The following is a 15,120-nucleotide window of genomic DNA, read 5'->3' on the forward strand; positions in this document are numbered from 1 at the left end:
GGGAAAGATAACCCTTTTGAGCTTCATTTTTAAGGATCACATAAGTTTACCTAATTGCTATCTGTGGCAGTGATTCTTCTGAGAAAAGCAGGAGGCTGTACAAGAAATACCCATAAGAGTAACACATAATTATTATTACTAAAAAACCCTTTTACTGGCTTTTTCAAAGATTGGTTTAAGAAAGATTACCAAGATGGTCTTAGACATCATTTTTAAGGCATCCTTTAATGCTCACTGCTCCAATATTTTATCGGAGTGTTGAATGGCTGTTCAGCAAGATTAAACTACTTAACATTTTGGCTATGTTCCTACTCCGTATGGTCACAGTAACGGTGCATGGAGGAATCACCAAAGGGCATTACAGAGTCCTGTTTCTATCTCCATTCACACTAGGCTACTACAAAGAGCAAGAGGTCTCTGTGTGTGGAGATCAGAGGATGTAATATCTTCACACTGCCATAAAATGATAAGCAAAGTTATGCTCGCACCTGACAAAGTTTGACAGCATTAGTAGATACAAAGTGGATTCAAGAACTGCTAGGAATAGCCAAGTTAATCCCTTGCAGCAAAAGTAGCATGCCTTGTGGCACCTCAAAGACCAATAAAAGTTTCATTAATTAACTACAGTCCACTTCAAGGTGATGACACACTGTGCTATATTTCATAGAATCATAGAGTTGGAAAGGACCTTAGGAGTCATCTAGCCCAACCCCATGCAATGCAGGAATCTCAACTAAAGAATCCTTGACAGATGGTCATCCAATCTCTGACTCTATGTGAATCAGAAGAAGCTTTGAAGGTGTTGGACCAGAGTATGGAGACTGATAAGACAGAGATGGGGCGGCAGATTTTGTGTCCAGAAATTAGGGGAACAATCGGTGCTAGAAAGGCTAGTACTTGCCTTGAAAGAACAGGTATGTAGCTACTTGATTTAATTTGTCATTGGAGGCCCAGCTGACATCTATGCAAAGGAGTACTTATGCACAACTTTTGACTAGTTCAGCCCTCTAGGTGGAGTGCTAGGTTGCTTGTTGAGGAGCAGAATCTCTTGCTGTGACTACCCCATCTGTAATGGTTCTAGGGGTTGCTCGTGCGTAAATCGACGCCACACCTGGCTGGGTTACCTGGGTGAACCCTTTCTGTCCGGACAGCCACTCACCCATGGCTGTCTCAATCGCTGGCAGAATCCGTCAGTGGGAGTTTCTTGAACTTCTTCCAGCAAAGAAGCACTTTGACGCCTAGTCGCCACCTACTCTCCCTGCGCGGAAGCCTTCTGCGCAGGGAGGGTGTGGGCAGCGGAGGACCCGTGCTCTCCCCGCTGGTCTCCGGCGAGGAGTCATGGAGCCACCTCGCCGATTCCCCCATCTTCCCCCCTTCTCCACTGGTGCTACGCTGAATTCCTTCCCCAGAAGATGGGCTGCTTCTCTCCCTCCCAGGACGCTCTCCGGAACCCCTCTGGAGCCCTCCCTCTCCCTCTGTCTCCGATGGCAGTTCCCTGACACCATTCCTTTATAACACAATTGCAAAGTGTGTGTCCTTGTTGGATCAAGGGCATCACTTAAGTATGGCCTGCTGTGCCTTGGCATATCAAATCCTTTGAGTAGTTATGTGTATTACTTGCAGTGCCTTTGAGTAGTTCTTCTGCATATGTACTGTATCACACTGATCTGAGCATTGCAGTTTTTTGGGGGGCTGGGATCTGAGTTTGGATTCATGATCAAGTGGGGTCAAAACACATTTGATACTTGAAGAGCAGTAGGTTTATAGCAGCCTTCAAAATTGCTATTATTCATGGCAGAACTGTAATGTTAGTTTCAATTTTTGTAATGTTCTAAGCTCTGGTGTCTGGCTGCCCCGGGCATCTTTCGGAGGAAGAGCAGAATGAAAATCATCATCGTCTTCAAAGGTTGTGCATACATGGGTTTTACAATTTCACTCATCAATTTGTATTTTAACTTGGATTTCTAAATATGCCTAGTTTTGTTGTTGCATATTCAGAGTCACTTCTACAACAGAGGCGTAGCTTGGGAAGTATTACTTGCATGCCTGTAAGCCTTTATCAGTTTTAAAACATATTATGATGTACCCAGTGGCAGTATTGTCATAACTGAAACTTGATCTGTTTGCATAAGTAAAGGCATAATGAAACCTCCCCACTCAGCAGACCACTGACCTCTACACCTTCTGCAATTCAGTTTGTCGAGTTACACACCAACTCTCAAAAACTGCTTTACAGGGATCAGGCAGGCCTCTTAAGTGGGTAGGAGGTGTTGAAGAAAATCAAACTCCCTGCTTTATGTTAGCAGAAATTGGGTGCAAGCCACTGAGTGTAAAAACTCTCTTTATTTTGAAAGTAACCAGTAGCCCACATGTTTACTGTCTCTGTTTGTGCCGTTAAAAGATTCCAACACATTTGCAGATTGTTTTGTACATAAAACTGTCAAGATTATTGCTGTAAAAACGACTTTTGCAGTGCAGGTTCAAATTCCCTTCCAGCAGTTGAGAGAAATTGATTAATATTTCCTTAACGGTTCTATCTTTTGTTTCAGGCATGAACACTAGCAAGAGCGAGAATGTCAAAGAGCCCCCATTGAAACCATCCCGGAGATCCTTGCCATGCCTTGCGCAGAGCCAAACACACCCGCACAGCCTCAGCAAGCATTCCTCATTCCTGCAGCCAAATCGAGTGCAGCCTCAACCTCAGCTAGTGACTGCAGGGACATCAACCGCTACCGTCGATGTAGTGTCAGAACGAGGTGAGCTCTGGCACACTGAGGCCACTGGCATTCTTCCACATCTGTGATACATTCTGAACGTAGCAAACAAAAGGAACGGGGCCGTGTGATATAAACAGTGACCTGAATGTAAAATGTTTATTATGCCTTTCAGCTAAAGTGATGGAAACCTTGGAAAACAATTTACTCAAATTATCTAATACAGAATACAGCGATCCGTTCTTAGGTGAGTTTGCCCTGCTCAGTTATATTCTATTGTGATTGTTCAAAATAATCCCCCTTTCCTTCCACTTTGGGCAACCTAGAGCTGAAATGTGAAGTTATTAACCTCTGAAAGATTCATTTTAAAGCAGCAATTGAAATTCCTGTGTGTTGGCCTTTAATTCTTCTCTGGTAATTCAACTAGGTAGGCCATGGGGCCTCTAGAGCACAGGCCAAGCAAGTTTACTCATGTTTCCCCCCAACCACATTCACGTCCATAAACCCATTAGCTGATGTCATTCATGACATCATCTGATGAATACAAGGATGGAGTTAAATCCTGCATTGGCTGTTCCTGCCAGTTCCCACAGAAAACAGCAGTGCACAACCAATCTAAGCAGGATTTAACCATCGCTCACCAGCTGATGAGTGTAGTTTAAATCTTCCTGAATTCTGCAGGATTCCAAGTAAACCTCTTCCTGATTCAGTAAGGTGATTCTATGCAAATCTGTATGGTAGGGGTGGGGAACCTTTTTAGACCCATAGACCGGATGTATATCAGGATCTGCCTCTTGGGCCAAATTTGACATGTGAGTGGGGCTCCCCACCTGTCAATCATGTGATGACATCTGATGAGTGGGAAAGTGGGATTAAACCTTGTGTTGGCTGTTTGTGTCTGCTCCCAGCAGAGATCAGTAGTATGCAACCAAGCTGAGCAGAATTTAAGCCCCTCTTATCAGGTGATGAGTGGGGGTTAAATCCTGCTGAGTTTGGCAAGATTCTATGCAATCCCCTTTCAGATTCAGGAGCAAGTGTGCACCACAATCCCCTGCTAAAATGCAGGGTCCCCTCCTTCATTTTAGTAGATGCATACATTTTGATGTGATGTGATCTCTCACTTAGGTCATACATATTTAGGTTAAGAACATAAAATGTGAAGGTTGGATCAACACTGTTAATCCATTGTGTGTAATTCTGTCCTAAGCATACAGGCGACTCCCTACTTATGTGCTGGTTACGTTCTGGGGGCCCGTGCACATAAGTGAAATTGCATAAAATTGGGATTACCTTCTAGACACCCTTTAAACACCCTCCTTGCTGCTCTCTCTTCAATCCATACCAAAAAAATCCTGTATCTAATAATATCCACAACTAGAATTGAAGCTCTGAGGCCGGCAGGAGGCTGTAGGATGCAGAGGAAAGTGATTGCTGCTGCTGTGCTACCCCACATATCAGCTGTTAGGTGGAGAGGCTGAGCAGTACAATGCCCCGCTGTGTCTCTTTGGGGCTTCCTGTGCCCTCATTGATGTCCTCTTCAGGCTCCAGGTAGGGTCCCCTTATGAGCCTCAAAGTCTGTCCAGCACTCTCTTGCTATTTCTGGGTATGAATTGAATCATTTAATGATTTTCCAGTGCTGCGCATATACTGTACATGGTCAGAAATGAGTGGAACATGGATCAGTGCGAGGGTGACTGTACTTACAATTGCAGCTTCAGACTTTGTACAGAGGTATTTTTGTTTTTAAGCTGTAGCCTCTGATCCACATTTCCACTATCACAAGACCTATTAAATGGGGCTTGTTCTTCTTGTGAAACCCTCTGGCCACGGAGGTGTTGCATGAAAAAGTCAGGACGACATGACTGCAGTCACTCTTGGAATGCTGACGGGGCTTACATAACCCCTGTGATTAATGACTTTCATTTCTTCAGTGATCTACTACGAACTGCCCCAGGAGGATATTAAAAGATGGATCTGAATTAAGTGTGTGAGATAAATATTTAATCATGAAGCTTCTAGGAAGGACAAATAAAAGGGGAAACGGTACAGCTCTGTACAAAAGAAGGCAAGGAAGCACGGCCACTGAAGCCATTAGTGCAAAAGGCTAAATTCCAGCTGAACTTTGAGCCAACAATACAATAAGATGGAATTGCCATGTTTAGAACGACAAGGTGCTCTGAATGAGTATGGATAATAACCTTGTCTCATGGTTTGGATGTGTATGGGCAAAAAAAAAATGTTGATGATAATCCGATGGGTGGAGAATCCTATTGCAGGGAAGCAGTGGCTAAAGATTCAGTTCTGGAACGATACGGTTCATCATTGATGAAATGATTCAGATTTGGTCTGAAGAATCTGTAATCCAGCAAGGCGAATGCCGCTTTCCAGCCACCTATCATAGCCAAAAAGATATTTGGGGATCCACACACCCAATTTTTGCAGTCCTAGGCCAGCAACAAAGACTGGAGGCATATGGCAAGCTGCAGGCATATCTGGTGGTCTGCAGTTGATTTGACTCACAGCTTGCAAAGGCATAATTATGTGCTGCACTGAAAGAATGTGCTACTTGTAAACTTTTCTTTCCTGGTTTGCACATGATGAGACAAAGTTTAAAGGTTCTGTGGTTTGTAACAAAAAGGAGCTTCCCATCATGTCTCATACAGAAATGGGGGTTTGTTCAAGCCACGGTATATTATAGCAGTCTACACTGGGCTACCCTTGATGGTCTAAACTGCAGCTATGCAGGGGAAAGGGGAAATTGGCAAAAGTCACCACCCCATTCATTCCTTAGAAGGTTTCACCAGATTTCAGTCTTTCCGCAACTGGAAGGAGACTTTCTGTTCATGGAATAGACAGTCTGGATCCAGACCTCTGTTTTGAATGTGGTTACTTTCCATTATACAAGTGCTGAAATTTATATATGGCAGAAGTTTCACAGAGAAGTTTTATGTACAAAGACATAAAGCATGTTCCCTCTTTAATAAGAGAAAACACGGTTTACTTTTAGACACGGAATGGAAACACTCCCAACACATCAATCAGTTTGTGGAGTAATCTGTAGAGTCAGCATATTAATTAACCTACATGCCACCTTGAGATTTCAAATAAATTGCAAAAAAAGCTTAGTAAAACTGTGTTTAAAATGTTGACCATGTGCATGAGCATAGGAGGCACTAAACAAGCTTTTCTTGGGGGAATGGCTGTGCATAGATAAAATCTGTGAAGAATCTGTGCTTTGGTTTTTAAAGATGACACAGCTGAAATCATCAAAGGAAGCCAAGTAATTAAAGGAAATCAATGTTTGCTTTACTATTTGATGTTCAGAATCCGTGTGAACTACTTTTAGTGGATCTCTTTCTTTTTTTTTAGTTTTAAGAGATAGTAATCTTTGCATCCCAAGCAGTAATGCTTTTTTGTATATGCTATAATTTAATTTTCAAATTCCTTTTTTGTTGGCTCCAGGATCACTGGAATGGTGCAAATGTAACTGCTCCATGGCTGAGAGTTTAAAAATGTGCTGTGGATTTGAATGTTCCCTTCTCTATTCCCAGTGAATTCTGCCATGCCTTCCACAAATTGTTGTAACAACAGCATTATATGTGCAATACATCAGCATTAAGAATATTTACCAGGCCTGTAATTAGATAATTAGATTTTGTAACCAGGATTTAAAGCAGATATGAACCCCACAGTTATTACAAACCAGGGAGAACTGGGTGAGAGTATGTGAGGCCATTCTAATCAAGTTGGGAGTTTGTTATATCTACATTAGCCAACAAAATAGGAATGCTAGTTTCCTGATGAGATTATAAATTCTGCTATTTCTAGAACATAATTTGTCTGAAAATTGGTAAATAAGAACCAGTGAGATTCACCCATGAATATGGGTTTAATGCACACCAGAAACTTCTGCAATAGAATCTGAGAACTTCCCTGCCACTGTAATATCCTAGATTGTAGAATATATTCCTTTAGTAGATTCAGGGACTCCCAGCTCTTTGGCACAGAGATCATTAGTGCTATTTTTAGGATTCTGAAGTTGCCAGCATCTGTGTCACATGCATATTAATAGCCTGCCATGTTCTCTTGCATGCCAGCCGGTGAGTTTGAATTTGGGTACTCCAAAAAATAAAAAATAAAAAAACCTGTCTTCTTCAATATTTCACCTTGGTCATGAAATATTACTTATGTACTAAGTTAAACTAAATTATAGAAGATGATACTGCATCATTTGGATGGAGTGAAGTGTTGTGTGTGGTCATCTAAGACACAATTAATTCATGAAAGAGTAATTGAAATTGAAATTACCTTTCCAGACAGCAAAGATGCAGAAGGTGTGAAAATCAATGGCTACTACTGCCCTCGACCTGCCGTCCACCACAAAGAGTTGTGCTGATCTTGTATCTTTACGATGATGTTCCAGTACTTAGAATCAATACATTATTTCGCTAGGATAATAATGAAACTAGCCTAGTGAAAAATTCCATTCTACCGTTGGAATTCTATGTGAATTAAGTAATCATTCCAGGGTGTCTTCTTAGAAGACTGGCTTAATGAATGGTCTGAAGATGAAAACATGATTTAGAAAACTACTCCCAAATAATGTGTGTGTTTGTATATGACAAGGCTGCTTGTAAAGTCAGCTTTCATCTCTGCAGCTTAATCATCACATTTATTAGTCATAAAAAAATTCAAAGCTTGCTAAGGGTGAGGGTGGGGAATTTCAAATCATTTCTAAGAGTGGGCTAAGGGTTTCACTTCCCTAAAGATTACATAGTAGTCCAACTGCTTAACAAAACAAGGGCCTAAGAAATATTGGCTTGGATTCAGAGTTCCTAATTGTATGATACTGGGAAAAGAGGATGTGGAAGATTTTGTGACCCATGAAAAGCTGCTTTTGGGATCTGAGGCATTGTCTGAAAACAACCCATCAAAATCAATGGGGCTTGGTTGTCAATCTCTCTCTCTCTCTCTCTCTCTCTCTCTCTCTCTCTCTCTCTCCCTCTCCCTCTCCCTCTCCCTCTCCCTCTCCCTCTCCCTCTCCCTCTCCCTCTCCCTCTCCCTCTCCCTCTCCCTCCCTCCCCCAGCTGGGTCTTAAGTTTAGTTTGCTCCAGTTCTACATCAGTTTACGAACAATTTTTTAAGTCTGCATGGAAAAGTATATGCATTCTCTGTGCATTTCTGTCAGTCCTTTCTTCGTCTTCTTTTACAAGCAATTTCCACAGAATAATGCATTTCTGTATATGCACAAATATCCAGGCTGTGTACAAGTAACTCACAGCTTATACATATTAACTTGAGTGCATTCAGCTTTATGTGGTTGGCAACAATTTTTTTAAAAAAATAAAGGTGGCAAAAAAGGAGCAGGCACCTGGGGGGAGCCTTTGGTATTTTAAAAGGTGAGGGTTTTTGGGAGGGGTTATTGGGTAGATTTTGTTATGATTATGTATTTTGTGGTTTTATATTTTGATTTTATTCTGTAAACTGTCCTAAGACCTCAAGGTATAGGGTGGCATATAAATTCAATTATTATTAATAATAATAATATCACCCACCATTAGACCCAATGTATTTTTACTATGCACAATTTTGGCTTTGTGCACTATCCCCAGAATGTAACCCTCTGTATACACTTTCCTTTCATATATGCTTTTTTGTACACAAATTTTGGTTGGAGAACTGCACCACAAAATTCAGAAAACTGCAAAATTTGAAAGAGCCGTGTTTCGATCTGCATATTGCTGTAGGGAGTGCAAATTAAGTGTCTAGTGAATAAATTTCAGCCCTATCTCTACTTGTTTCTGAGTAATGCTTATTTTGCACATGTTAGATCTGGCTCTGGAGAGCTTAAATTTGGCTAGATCATGCCTACTATGTTTTCAGACTATTTTTGAATTGACAAAATCATGATTTTAAAGAAAAATATGATTTTTCGCTTCTGCCTTTTGCATATTTACTCAGATGTATTAACACTGAGTTCAATGGGATTCATTCCCAAGTAAATGTGCATGCCATTACACCCTAAGTTGTCTCCCAAATATTTAGCTTTGGAGAAAACTGGGAAACTACCATCCCGGTCATGAAATTTGAAATCAGAGCTGCATGAATTGTAAAATTCCATAATGGAAGATTGCACCCCATTTTTACCACAATGTACTATTATCTGCATAGGTGCTATTAAAAAATAATAGTCTTTTGTAGTGAATATCAGAAGAAATGTGAATACTGTAGTAAAACAAACAAAAAACCTGAAGAAATCCTGTGTGAGATATTTTTAGTTTTGTATACATTCTTGTAAGCATTGGCAGGCAAAGCATTGCAATAATAGCGAACAAAAAGTGTTGACCGTGCTTTTAGAAAGTGTTTGTAGTACTCTCCCAAAAAAAATCAATGTTTGGCTTTGCTCAATGTCTATTACTTTTGTGGCCTGCAAGCAGTGTGCTTTGCTGAAAAAGCAAAGCAAAAAACAAAGCAGCTCCTTAAAATTTCTATAGCTATTGAAGATGTTCTCCCATTCTTGGCTTCATTTGATGGCCAGAGCACCTGAGAATTATTCATCTCTGAATGGAGAATGGAATGTGAATCCTCCAGTTGTTCAGCAGCATTCAGCAGGAAGGGCAAGCAGGGTGGTGTTATGTGCCTGGCTTCCCAATCTGAGCATAGTTGCCATTTTCTGAGAGGGCAAGGGCAAGGGGTGAGGCTCAGTGCAGTGCTAGTATGGCAGCAGAGCCAATTCAGTGCTCCTGTTGCCCATGCTACACTGAACTCCCCATGCCTCACCCCTTCTCCTTCTGAAAGCTCTTCAGAACTAAGCAAAGCAAAAATGCTTATGGTAAATTTTGGGTTTTTCATTACAAATAGGGCACTGGAAGGTGATGGGAACATGTGACAGAGAAATGAAAGGTGGATCATTATGGGAATTGTTCTTGTAGCTTTTCTAGAATGTCTCCATAGTCATATCAAATGAGTCCATCTGTTTTTGGTATTTTTCCCCCTCTCAGACATAGGAAGAGAAAAAGACACATATACAGATGATTCAGAACATGGGAATTATGATTCTCGTACAGATCAGTCTCTGCTTATTAAAAATACGCCTACGAGACAGAAACCAGAGACTCGGACTAAGTCATCATTGAAGGTAATGAATTATAGGATACGGTTCTTGCACTTTATTGTTATTTCTGCTATCGGGATGGTTTACTTTTAAACATGCATTAGGTTGGTCCATTACAGACAAACGGATTGACCACTGTAATGTAATACTAGAGCTATGAGGATGATAAAGTCTAAGAGGAGTCTTCCAAGTATGAAATGTCAGAATAGATTAAATTAAAGAGCTAGGATTAGTCCATGTGATGTTGTCGTGTTCTCACCAGTGCAATAATTGTTTGTTTAGTGTCTTCTCAGTTTAAGATTTTCAGGGCTATTTAATAAAAGGACAGACAGACAGAAGGACAAGGATTTTACATGGTACAGATAATCTTGATTTGTTTAGTCAGTGACCCATGGCCAGAAGATGTGATGGATTGTACATCACACATATATGAGTCAACTTTGAGGTTACACAGTTTCCTGGTTTGGAAGTAACATGATCTGCTTACCTGAGGCAACCAGTTCTTCACCTGTGATATCAATCTGACATAAAATCCATTCCATTAATAAAAGGTCCTCTAAGATAAAGGATCATCTGTATTGTAACAAATAAAATATGGCAAGCTGATATTAAGCACAAGTCCCTAAATGATAACATGCATGGCTGTAGCAATGGATCCTTCCATTTTCAAATACCTTCAGTTTATGTATGTAAAGATTGCACGGGGAAAAGTGAATTCATGTCTGTCAGAAGGTTTATGGTGCATTTAGAACCAGATATCAATGGTTGCCATTTGAGGATTGTGTCAAATTTGAAAGTGTATTAGGTTATTATGCTGAAGTGAAGAAAGAAAGTGTGCCTGAAAAACTAGGGAAGGAATTCAGTGTCAAGCTCTTCTGATTATTCTGTCAGCACAAGTATTTATGCTTGCCAGATGGAACCCCCCCCTTTCCCCCTCTGTGTGCTGTTCTTGGGGTTCTTCTGAGCCTACAGAGCAGATTTGGGGAAGGAGGAAAGCCCCATTTTGCTAGTAGGAGCCCTGTTCTCAGCTGCTGGACCTTGCTTATCGGATGGTGAGAGGCTCAGCATGTGCTAAGCTATCAGGAGGAAGGGGATAGCTGTGGATGGTGAGAGGACTGAAGTCTCTCCTCTTACCCTCTTTCTCCTGTTTGCCTCCTTGCCATGAATAGTGGTCCCTTACTTCCTGGACCTCATCAGAGTGTGGGCAGGTATCACTGATCTGATTGGCTGCAGGACGATGGGACACATTGCCACCTGCAAAGTTCTCCAGTACAGGGTTAAATTACTTGTGTCTGTGTGTATATTCTCTCTGAAACTGGTTTTTATTCAAAAGTGTGAGTCTGCATTAAAAGTATGCTCAGTGGTTGAAATGAAATGGCTTTAGCAACAAAGCTAAAAAGAATATGTAAAAATGGATTGATAATCAGATGAGGATACGAAGTTTTAATATGTTAAGACATAGAATTAAGATAAAAACAAAGAGGGAAAGGATTTGCTGAATCAACTATGTGAACTAGAATACAAAAAAGGGAGGTGTGAGGAGGTCAGGAAACAAGTAATTGAAATATAAGACACGAAACGATTGATTTGTTTTTAACTGCTTTTTATTTTTCATGTATTTTGTATTTTTCTTTGTATTTCTGTATTTTTTCTTTTTCTTTTTCTTTTCTTATTCTGTAGCTTTCTTTTGTCTGTAAAACCTTAATAAATATCATTTAAAATAAATAAATAAATAAATAAAAGTATGCTCAGTGGGCACATCTCCATCCCTTTTGGCCATATTATTAATTCAAAATTGGTCTTCTGAGTAAGAAAAAGAAACATTTTTTTCTTCTACCCCATGAAGCGAAATGTGGCCTGAAAGTGGTGGCTTTGCTAACAATAATGGCTTAAGCAGATTCTTCCTTCCTTCACCTGACCCTCCAACGAAGATGCTGTGGGCCAGCCTTCAGGAAAATGGAAAAACTTGGGAAGTTTGCTGCTATGGCCTAACCCTAACCCATTGCCTCAGATTTGAATAAGAAAAGAAAAGGCATGATAATGTCAGGTTCGAGATGGAATGGTTTTATAGAAATCATATAATTGTGGCCATATGTAATTTGTCCACTTGTAATGCGTTTAAAAACCAATGCTATAGACCTGTAACTTTCTGCGTCTTCGGCAGGACAACATTCTTTCTTTAAAATTAATAGTAAATGTGCTTTGTTTAAGCTTGCAATATCACAGTTAATTATAATTTTAAATTAAAATATTCTAGATTAAATTTATATATTTGTCAAGAAAAGAAAAAGAAAACCCATGAGGAAAACATATACGTGATTAATTGTTGTATTTAGTTTGCGTCACAAACAGAGGGATGTTTGTTGTAATCTGTGAGCTTTCTTGACAGACCTTTCAGATGCTTCATTGCAGTTGTAAAGCTCTGCTGAAAGGCTGTAACTCCTGCAGCTTGGATTCTTTCAGATGAAAATTTTCATGAGCTCTGAACGGTGTCTGCATGCTAATGTAAACTATTTGGTTGCTGCCCTCAACAGCAGTGGCCAATTTTCTGTAAAGGGCAGATACCTGGGATTCATTATTCATTGCTGAGTTATTTACCAGTCTTTCTCTTGGGGCCAAATGATGAAGTTCTTAATCCCTTTCATATTGACTTCTGCAGGAAACTTTTCAGCAGTGCGGCAAGCTCAGGGCACTAAAGCTTTTCAAACCTCTTACCCAAAAGATTGGTGTAATTTAAGTTACAGCACTGTAATACTGTGTAAGGATTTTGAGTATAATATCCATGAAAATGGTAAGGGCAGCCAATGAGATAAAGCAACATGACTCCTACATGCTACTTCAAGGAAGCAATGTTGATGCTGCGGTTTTCTGTGGTATTCGTAAAGTAGCATATATTTCATTGCTTGTTCCTTGAGTTCCTTTGGCTCTTTAATTGCCCTCACTCCCTAATCATACAATCATGCCAAGTACCTGCTCCCTGCTCCCTCTCTTCAAAGTCTCCATCAGTTGTACTACCTCACCTTGGGTTCCAGTTATTCACTTCTGTTCACTCACCAAAGGATTCTTCCACTAGCCATGGCGATCTTCCCTTCCTTTACTGTTAACAGGATCCACTCTTCTAGCCTTCTGTAATCCTCTAGTGTTCAGAAATATAAACTGAACCTGTGTAGGCTGGGCTTTGGATTTTATTTATTTGATTCCATTTCTGAATTTCTTCCCATAAAATATCTCAAAGCAATTTGACAGTAAAATCATAAACAATTAAAACAATTTAAAAAAATCCCACGTGTAAAAACCTTTCCATATGCAAACAAAAAGAACTTCAGGTGTGAAAACAATTTTGAATCCAAAATAGGATAAATATCTCCTTTAAAGAAGCTTGTTAAAAAAGGATAGTCGCCAATAGGCTTTTGCTACTGACAACCCCTGCAGGTGAATCCAGAATTTACTGATGCAAAAAGTCCTAAATATCAAATGTCAAACACTTGTGATAAACTGCTGAAACTAGAGATTATTTATTGCCAAGAGCAATGTCACAATTCATCATGGCCTATAACGTTTGCAGTTGTCCGATCTTTGACAGACCGCTGCATAATGACTTCTTGGAAGATGTGTTACTGTGTCAGCAGATTGGACTTTGGGTATGATTTTCCATCACTGCGAATTTCTGCATTAGAATCACCTGTGGGCATGTATGTTTTCAATTTATTCAACTCAGAGTAAATGGGTGCTGGTTACGTAACCTTCAGGGGTGCTAAAGGCAATGGATTAGTATCTCCTAAGAAAAACGCCTGCTGTCCTCTTGTTCAAGTGTGTGAACAAACGTATGGAGTATAACTGGGTTTCTTTTAAAAATGAAGATTTGGTTAAGACTGAACTGTATTTACCGGCATCATTCTTCTGTGCCATTTTTATAGTGGAATTGTGCATTTTATTTTATTTTATTATGTTGGGAACCAGGATTACTCTTCATTGGGTGATGAAGGGGAGGACTCCAAACCTGAAGGGAAAAGGCACACAGGGACAGACCGAGAACTGCTGCTGTGAGATGAACCTGCAGGGCCAGCCCAAAGATGTGGCACAGCCACCGCCATTCTCTTACTAAGAGAAACCCCAGGTGGACCTCAGGCTCCCCAGCTCCATCGCAGTAGTAGATAAGTGTAGAAGGCTGGTGCCCTTTAAGTAGAGTCAAAGAGAAAAACAACTACAGTGGTACCTCGGGTTGCATATGCTTCGGGTTACATATGCTTCAGGTTACAGACTCTGCTAACCCAGAAAAAGTACCTCGGGTTAAGAACTTTGCTTCGGGATGAGAACAGAAATTGTGCTCCGGCGGCGGCGCAGCAGCAGGAGGCCTCATTAGCTAAAGTGGTACTTCAGGTTAATAACAGTTTCAGGTTAAGAACGGACCTCTGGAACAAATTAAGTACTTAACCTGAGGTACCACTGTACCAGACTTTTAGAAGACATCTGAAGGCAGCCCTGTTTACGGAAGCTTTTAATGTTTAACAGACCATTGTATTTTAATTTTTTGTTTGAAGCCACCCAGAATGGCTGGGGAAACCAGATGGGCAGGGTATAAATTTATTATTATTATTATTATTATTATTATTATTATTATTATTATTATTATTGCATCTTGCAGTACAGGTACTGCTAAAAATCAGGCCACACCTGTTGCTACTGCTATATATAGTCTCAATTTCCTCTTGTCCCTTGCTGAAGAAAATTCAGGGCTCTGTGTTCCCATAGGCCTTGCCTAGCATCTAGGCTGCCCCCTGCCTCACCTTGTCCTACCCTCCTACATAGGCCTTGCAGGACACCTTCATTCATTGTTAGGAATAATAATATCCATGGTTACTAGAAATGGGCAACCTCATATTCAATTTACTTGGAAATTATTTGAATATCTCTTCAAAGAATTGGGAAAGCTCAAATATGATTTTTGAGCCAATTGAAGGATTTGGGGAGATGCACCGGCCAATTCCTAACAGCCCCCTTTCCCCCTAGCAACTGTCCTCTGAGCCAGTCTGTTATCCCTCAAAGACTTACCTCACAAGTGGCAGAAGTGTAAGTGTAACAGTGGTGCACAAGTAGAGGAAATAAGAGTTTCCCCTACTTCTCACCAAAACATGCTGATTTTAGCAGTGTAGCTGGGCAACCCAAAGTGGTGAACAAGGAGATAGATATGCAGAGCAAGAAGGTAAGGCTGAGTTCCATTTTTTTGTCCCAAGCTCAGAAAATTTCATTTGGCAGCCCTGTAAACTTGCCTAAGGGCTGAAGTAAGATTTT

General features: G+C 40.4%; 1 protein-coding gene across 3 annotated transcripts in view; it reads left to right on the top strand.

Moving 5' to 3' along the window:
• Positions 1-15,120, top strand: part of ANO3 (anoctamin 3) — a 232,421-nt gene that overhangs the window by 129,883 nt on the left and 87,418 nt on the right. For all 3 annotated transcript variants that reach the window (XM_081882795.1, XM_081882796.1, XM_081882797.1), the window contains exons 2-4: positions 2,550-2,756; positions 2,890-2,961; positions 9,716-9,852. In XM_081882795.1, coding sequence (XP_081738921.1) covers positions 2,550-2,756; positions 2,890-2,961; positions 9,716-9,852 — 416 coding nt within the window. The remainder of the gene's footprint in view (positions 1-2,549; positions 2,757-2,889; positions 2,962-9,715; positions 9,853-15,120) is intronic.

The sequence above is a fragment of the Podarcis melisellensis genome (assembly GCF_964234715.1).
Source record: "Podarcis melisellensis genome assembly, chromosome: 1".
Lineage (NCBI taxonomy): Eukaryota > Metazoa > Chordata > Lepidosauria > Squamata > Lacertidae > Podarcis > Podarcis melisellensis.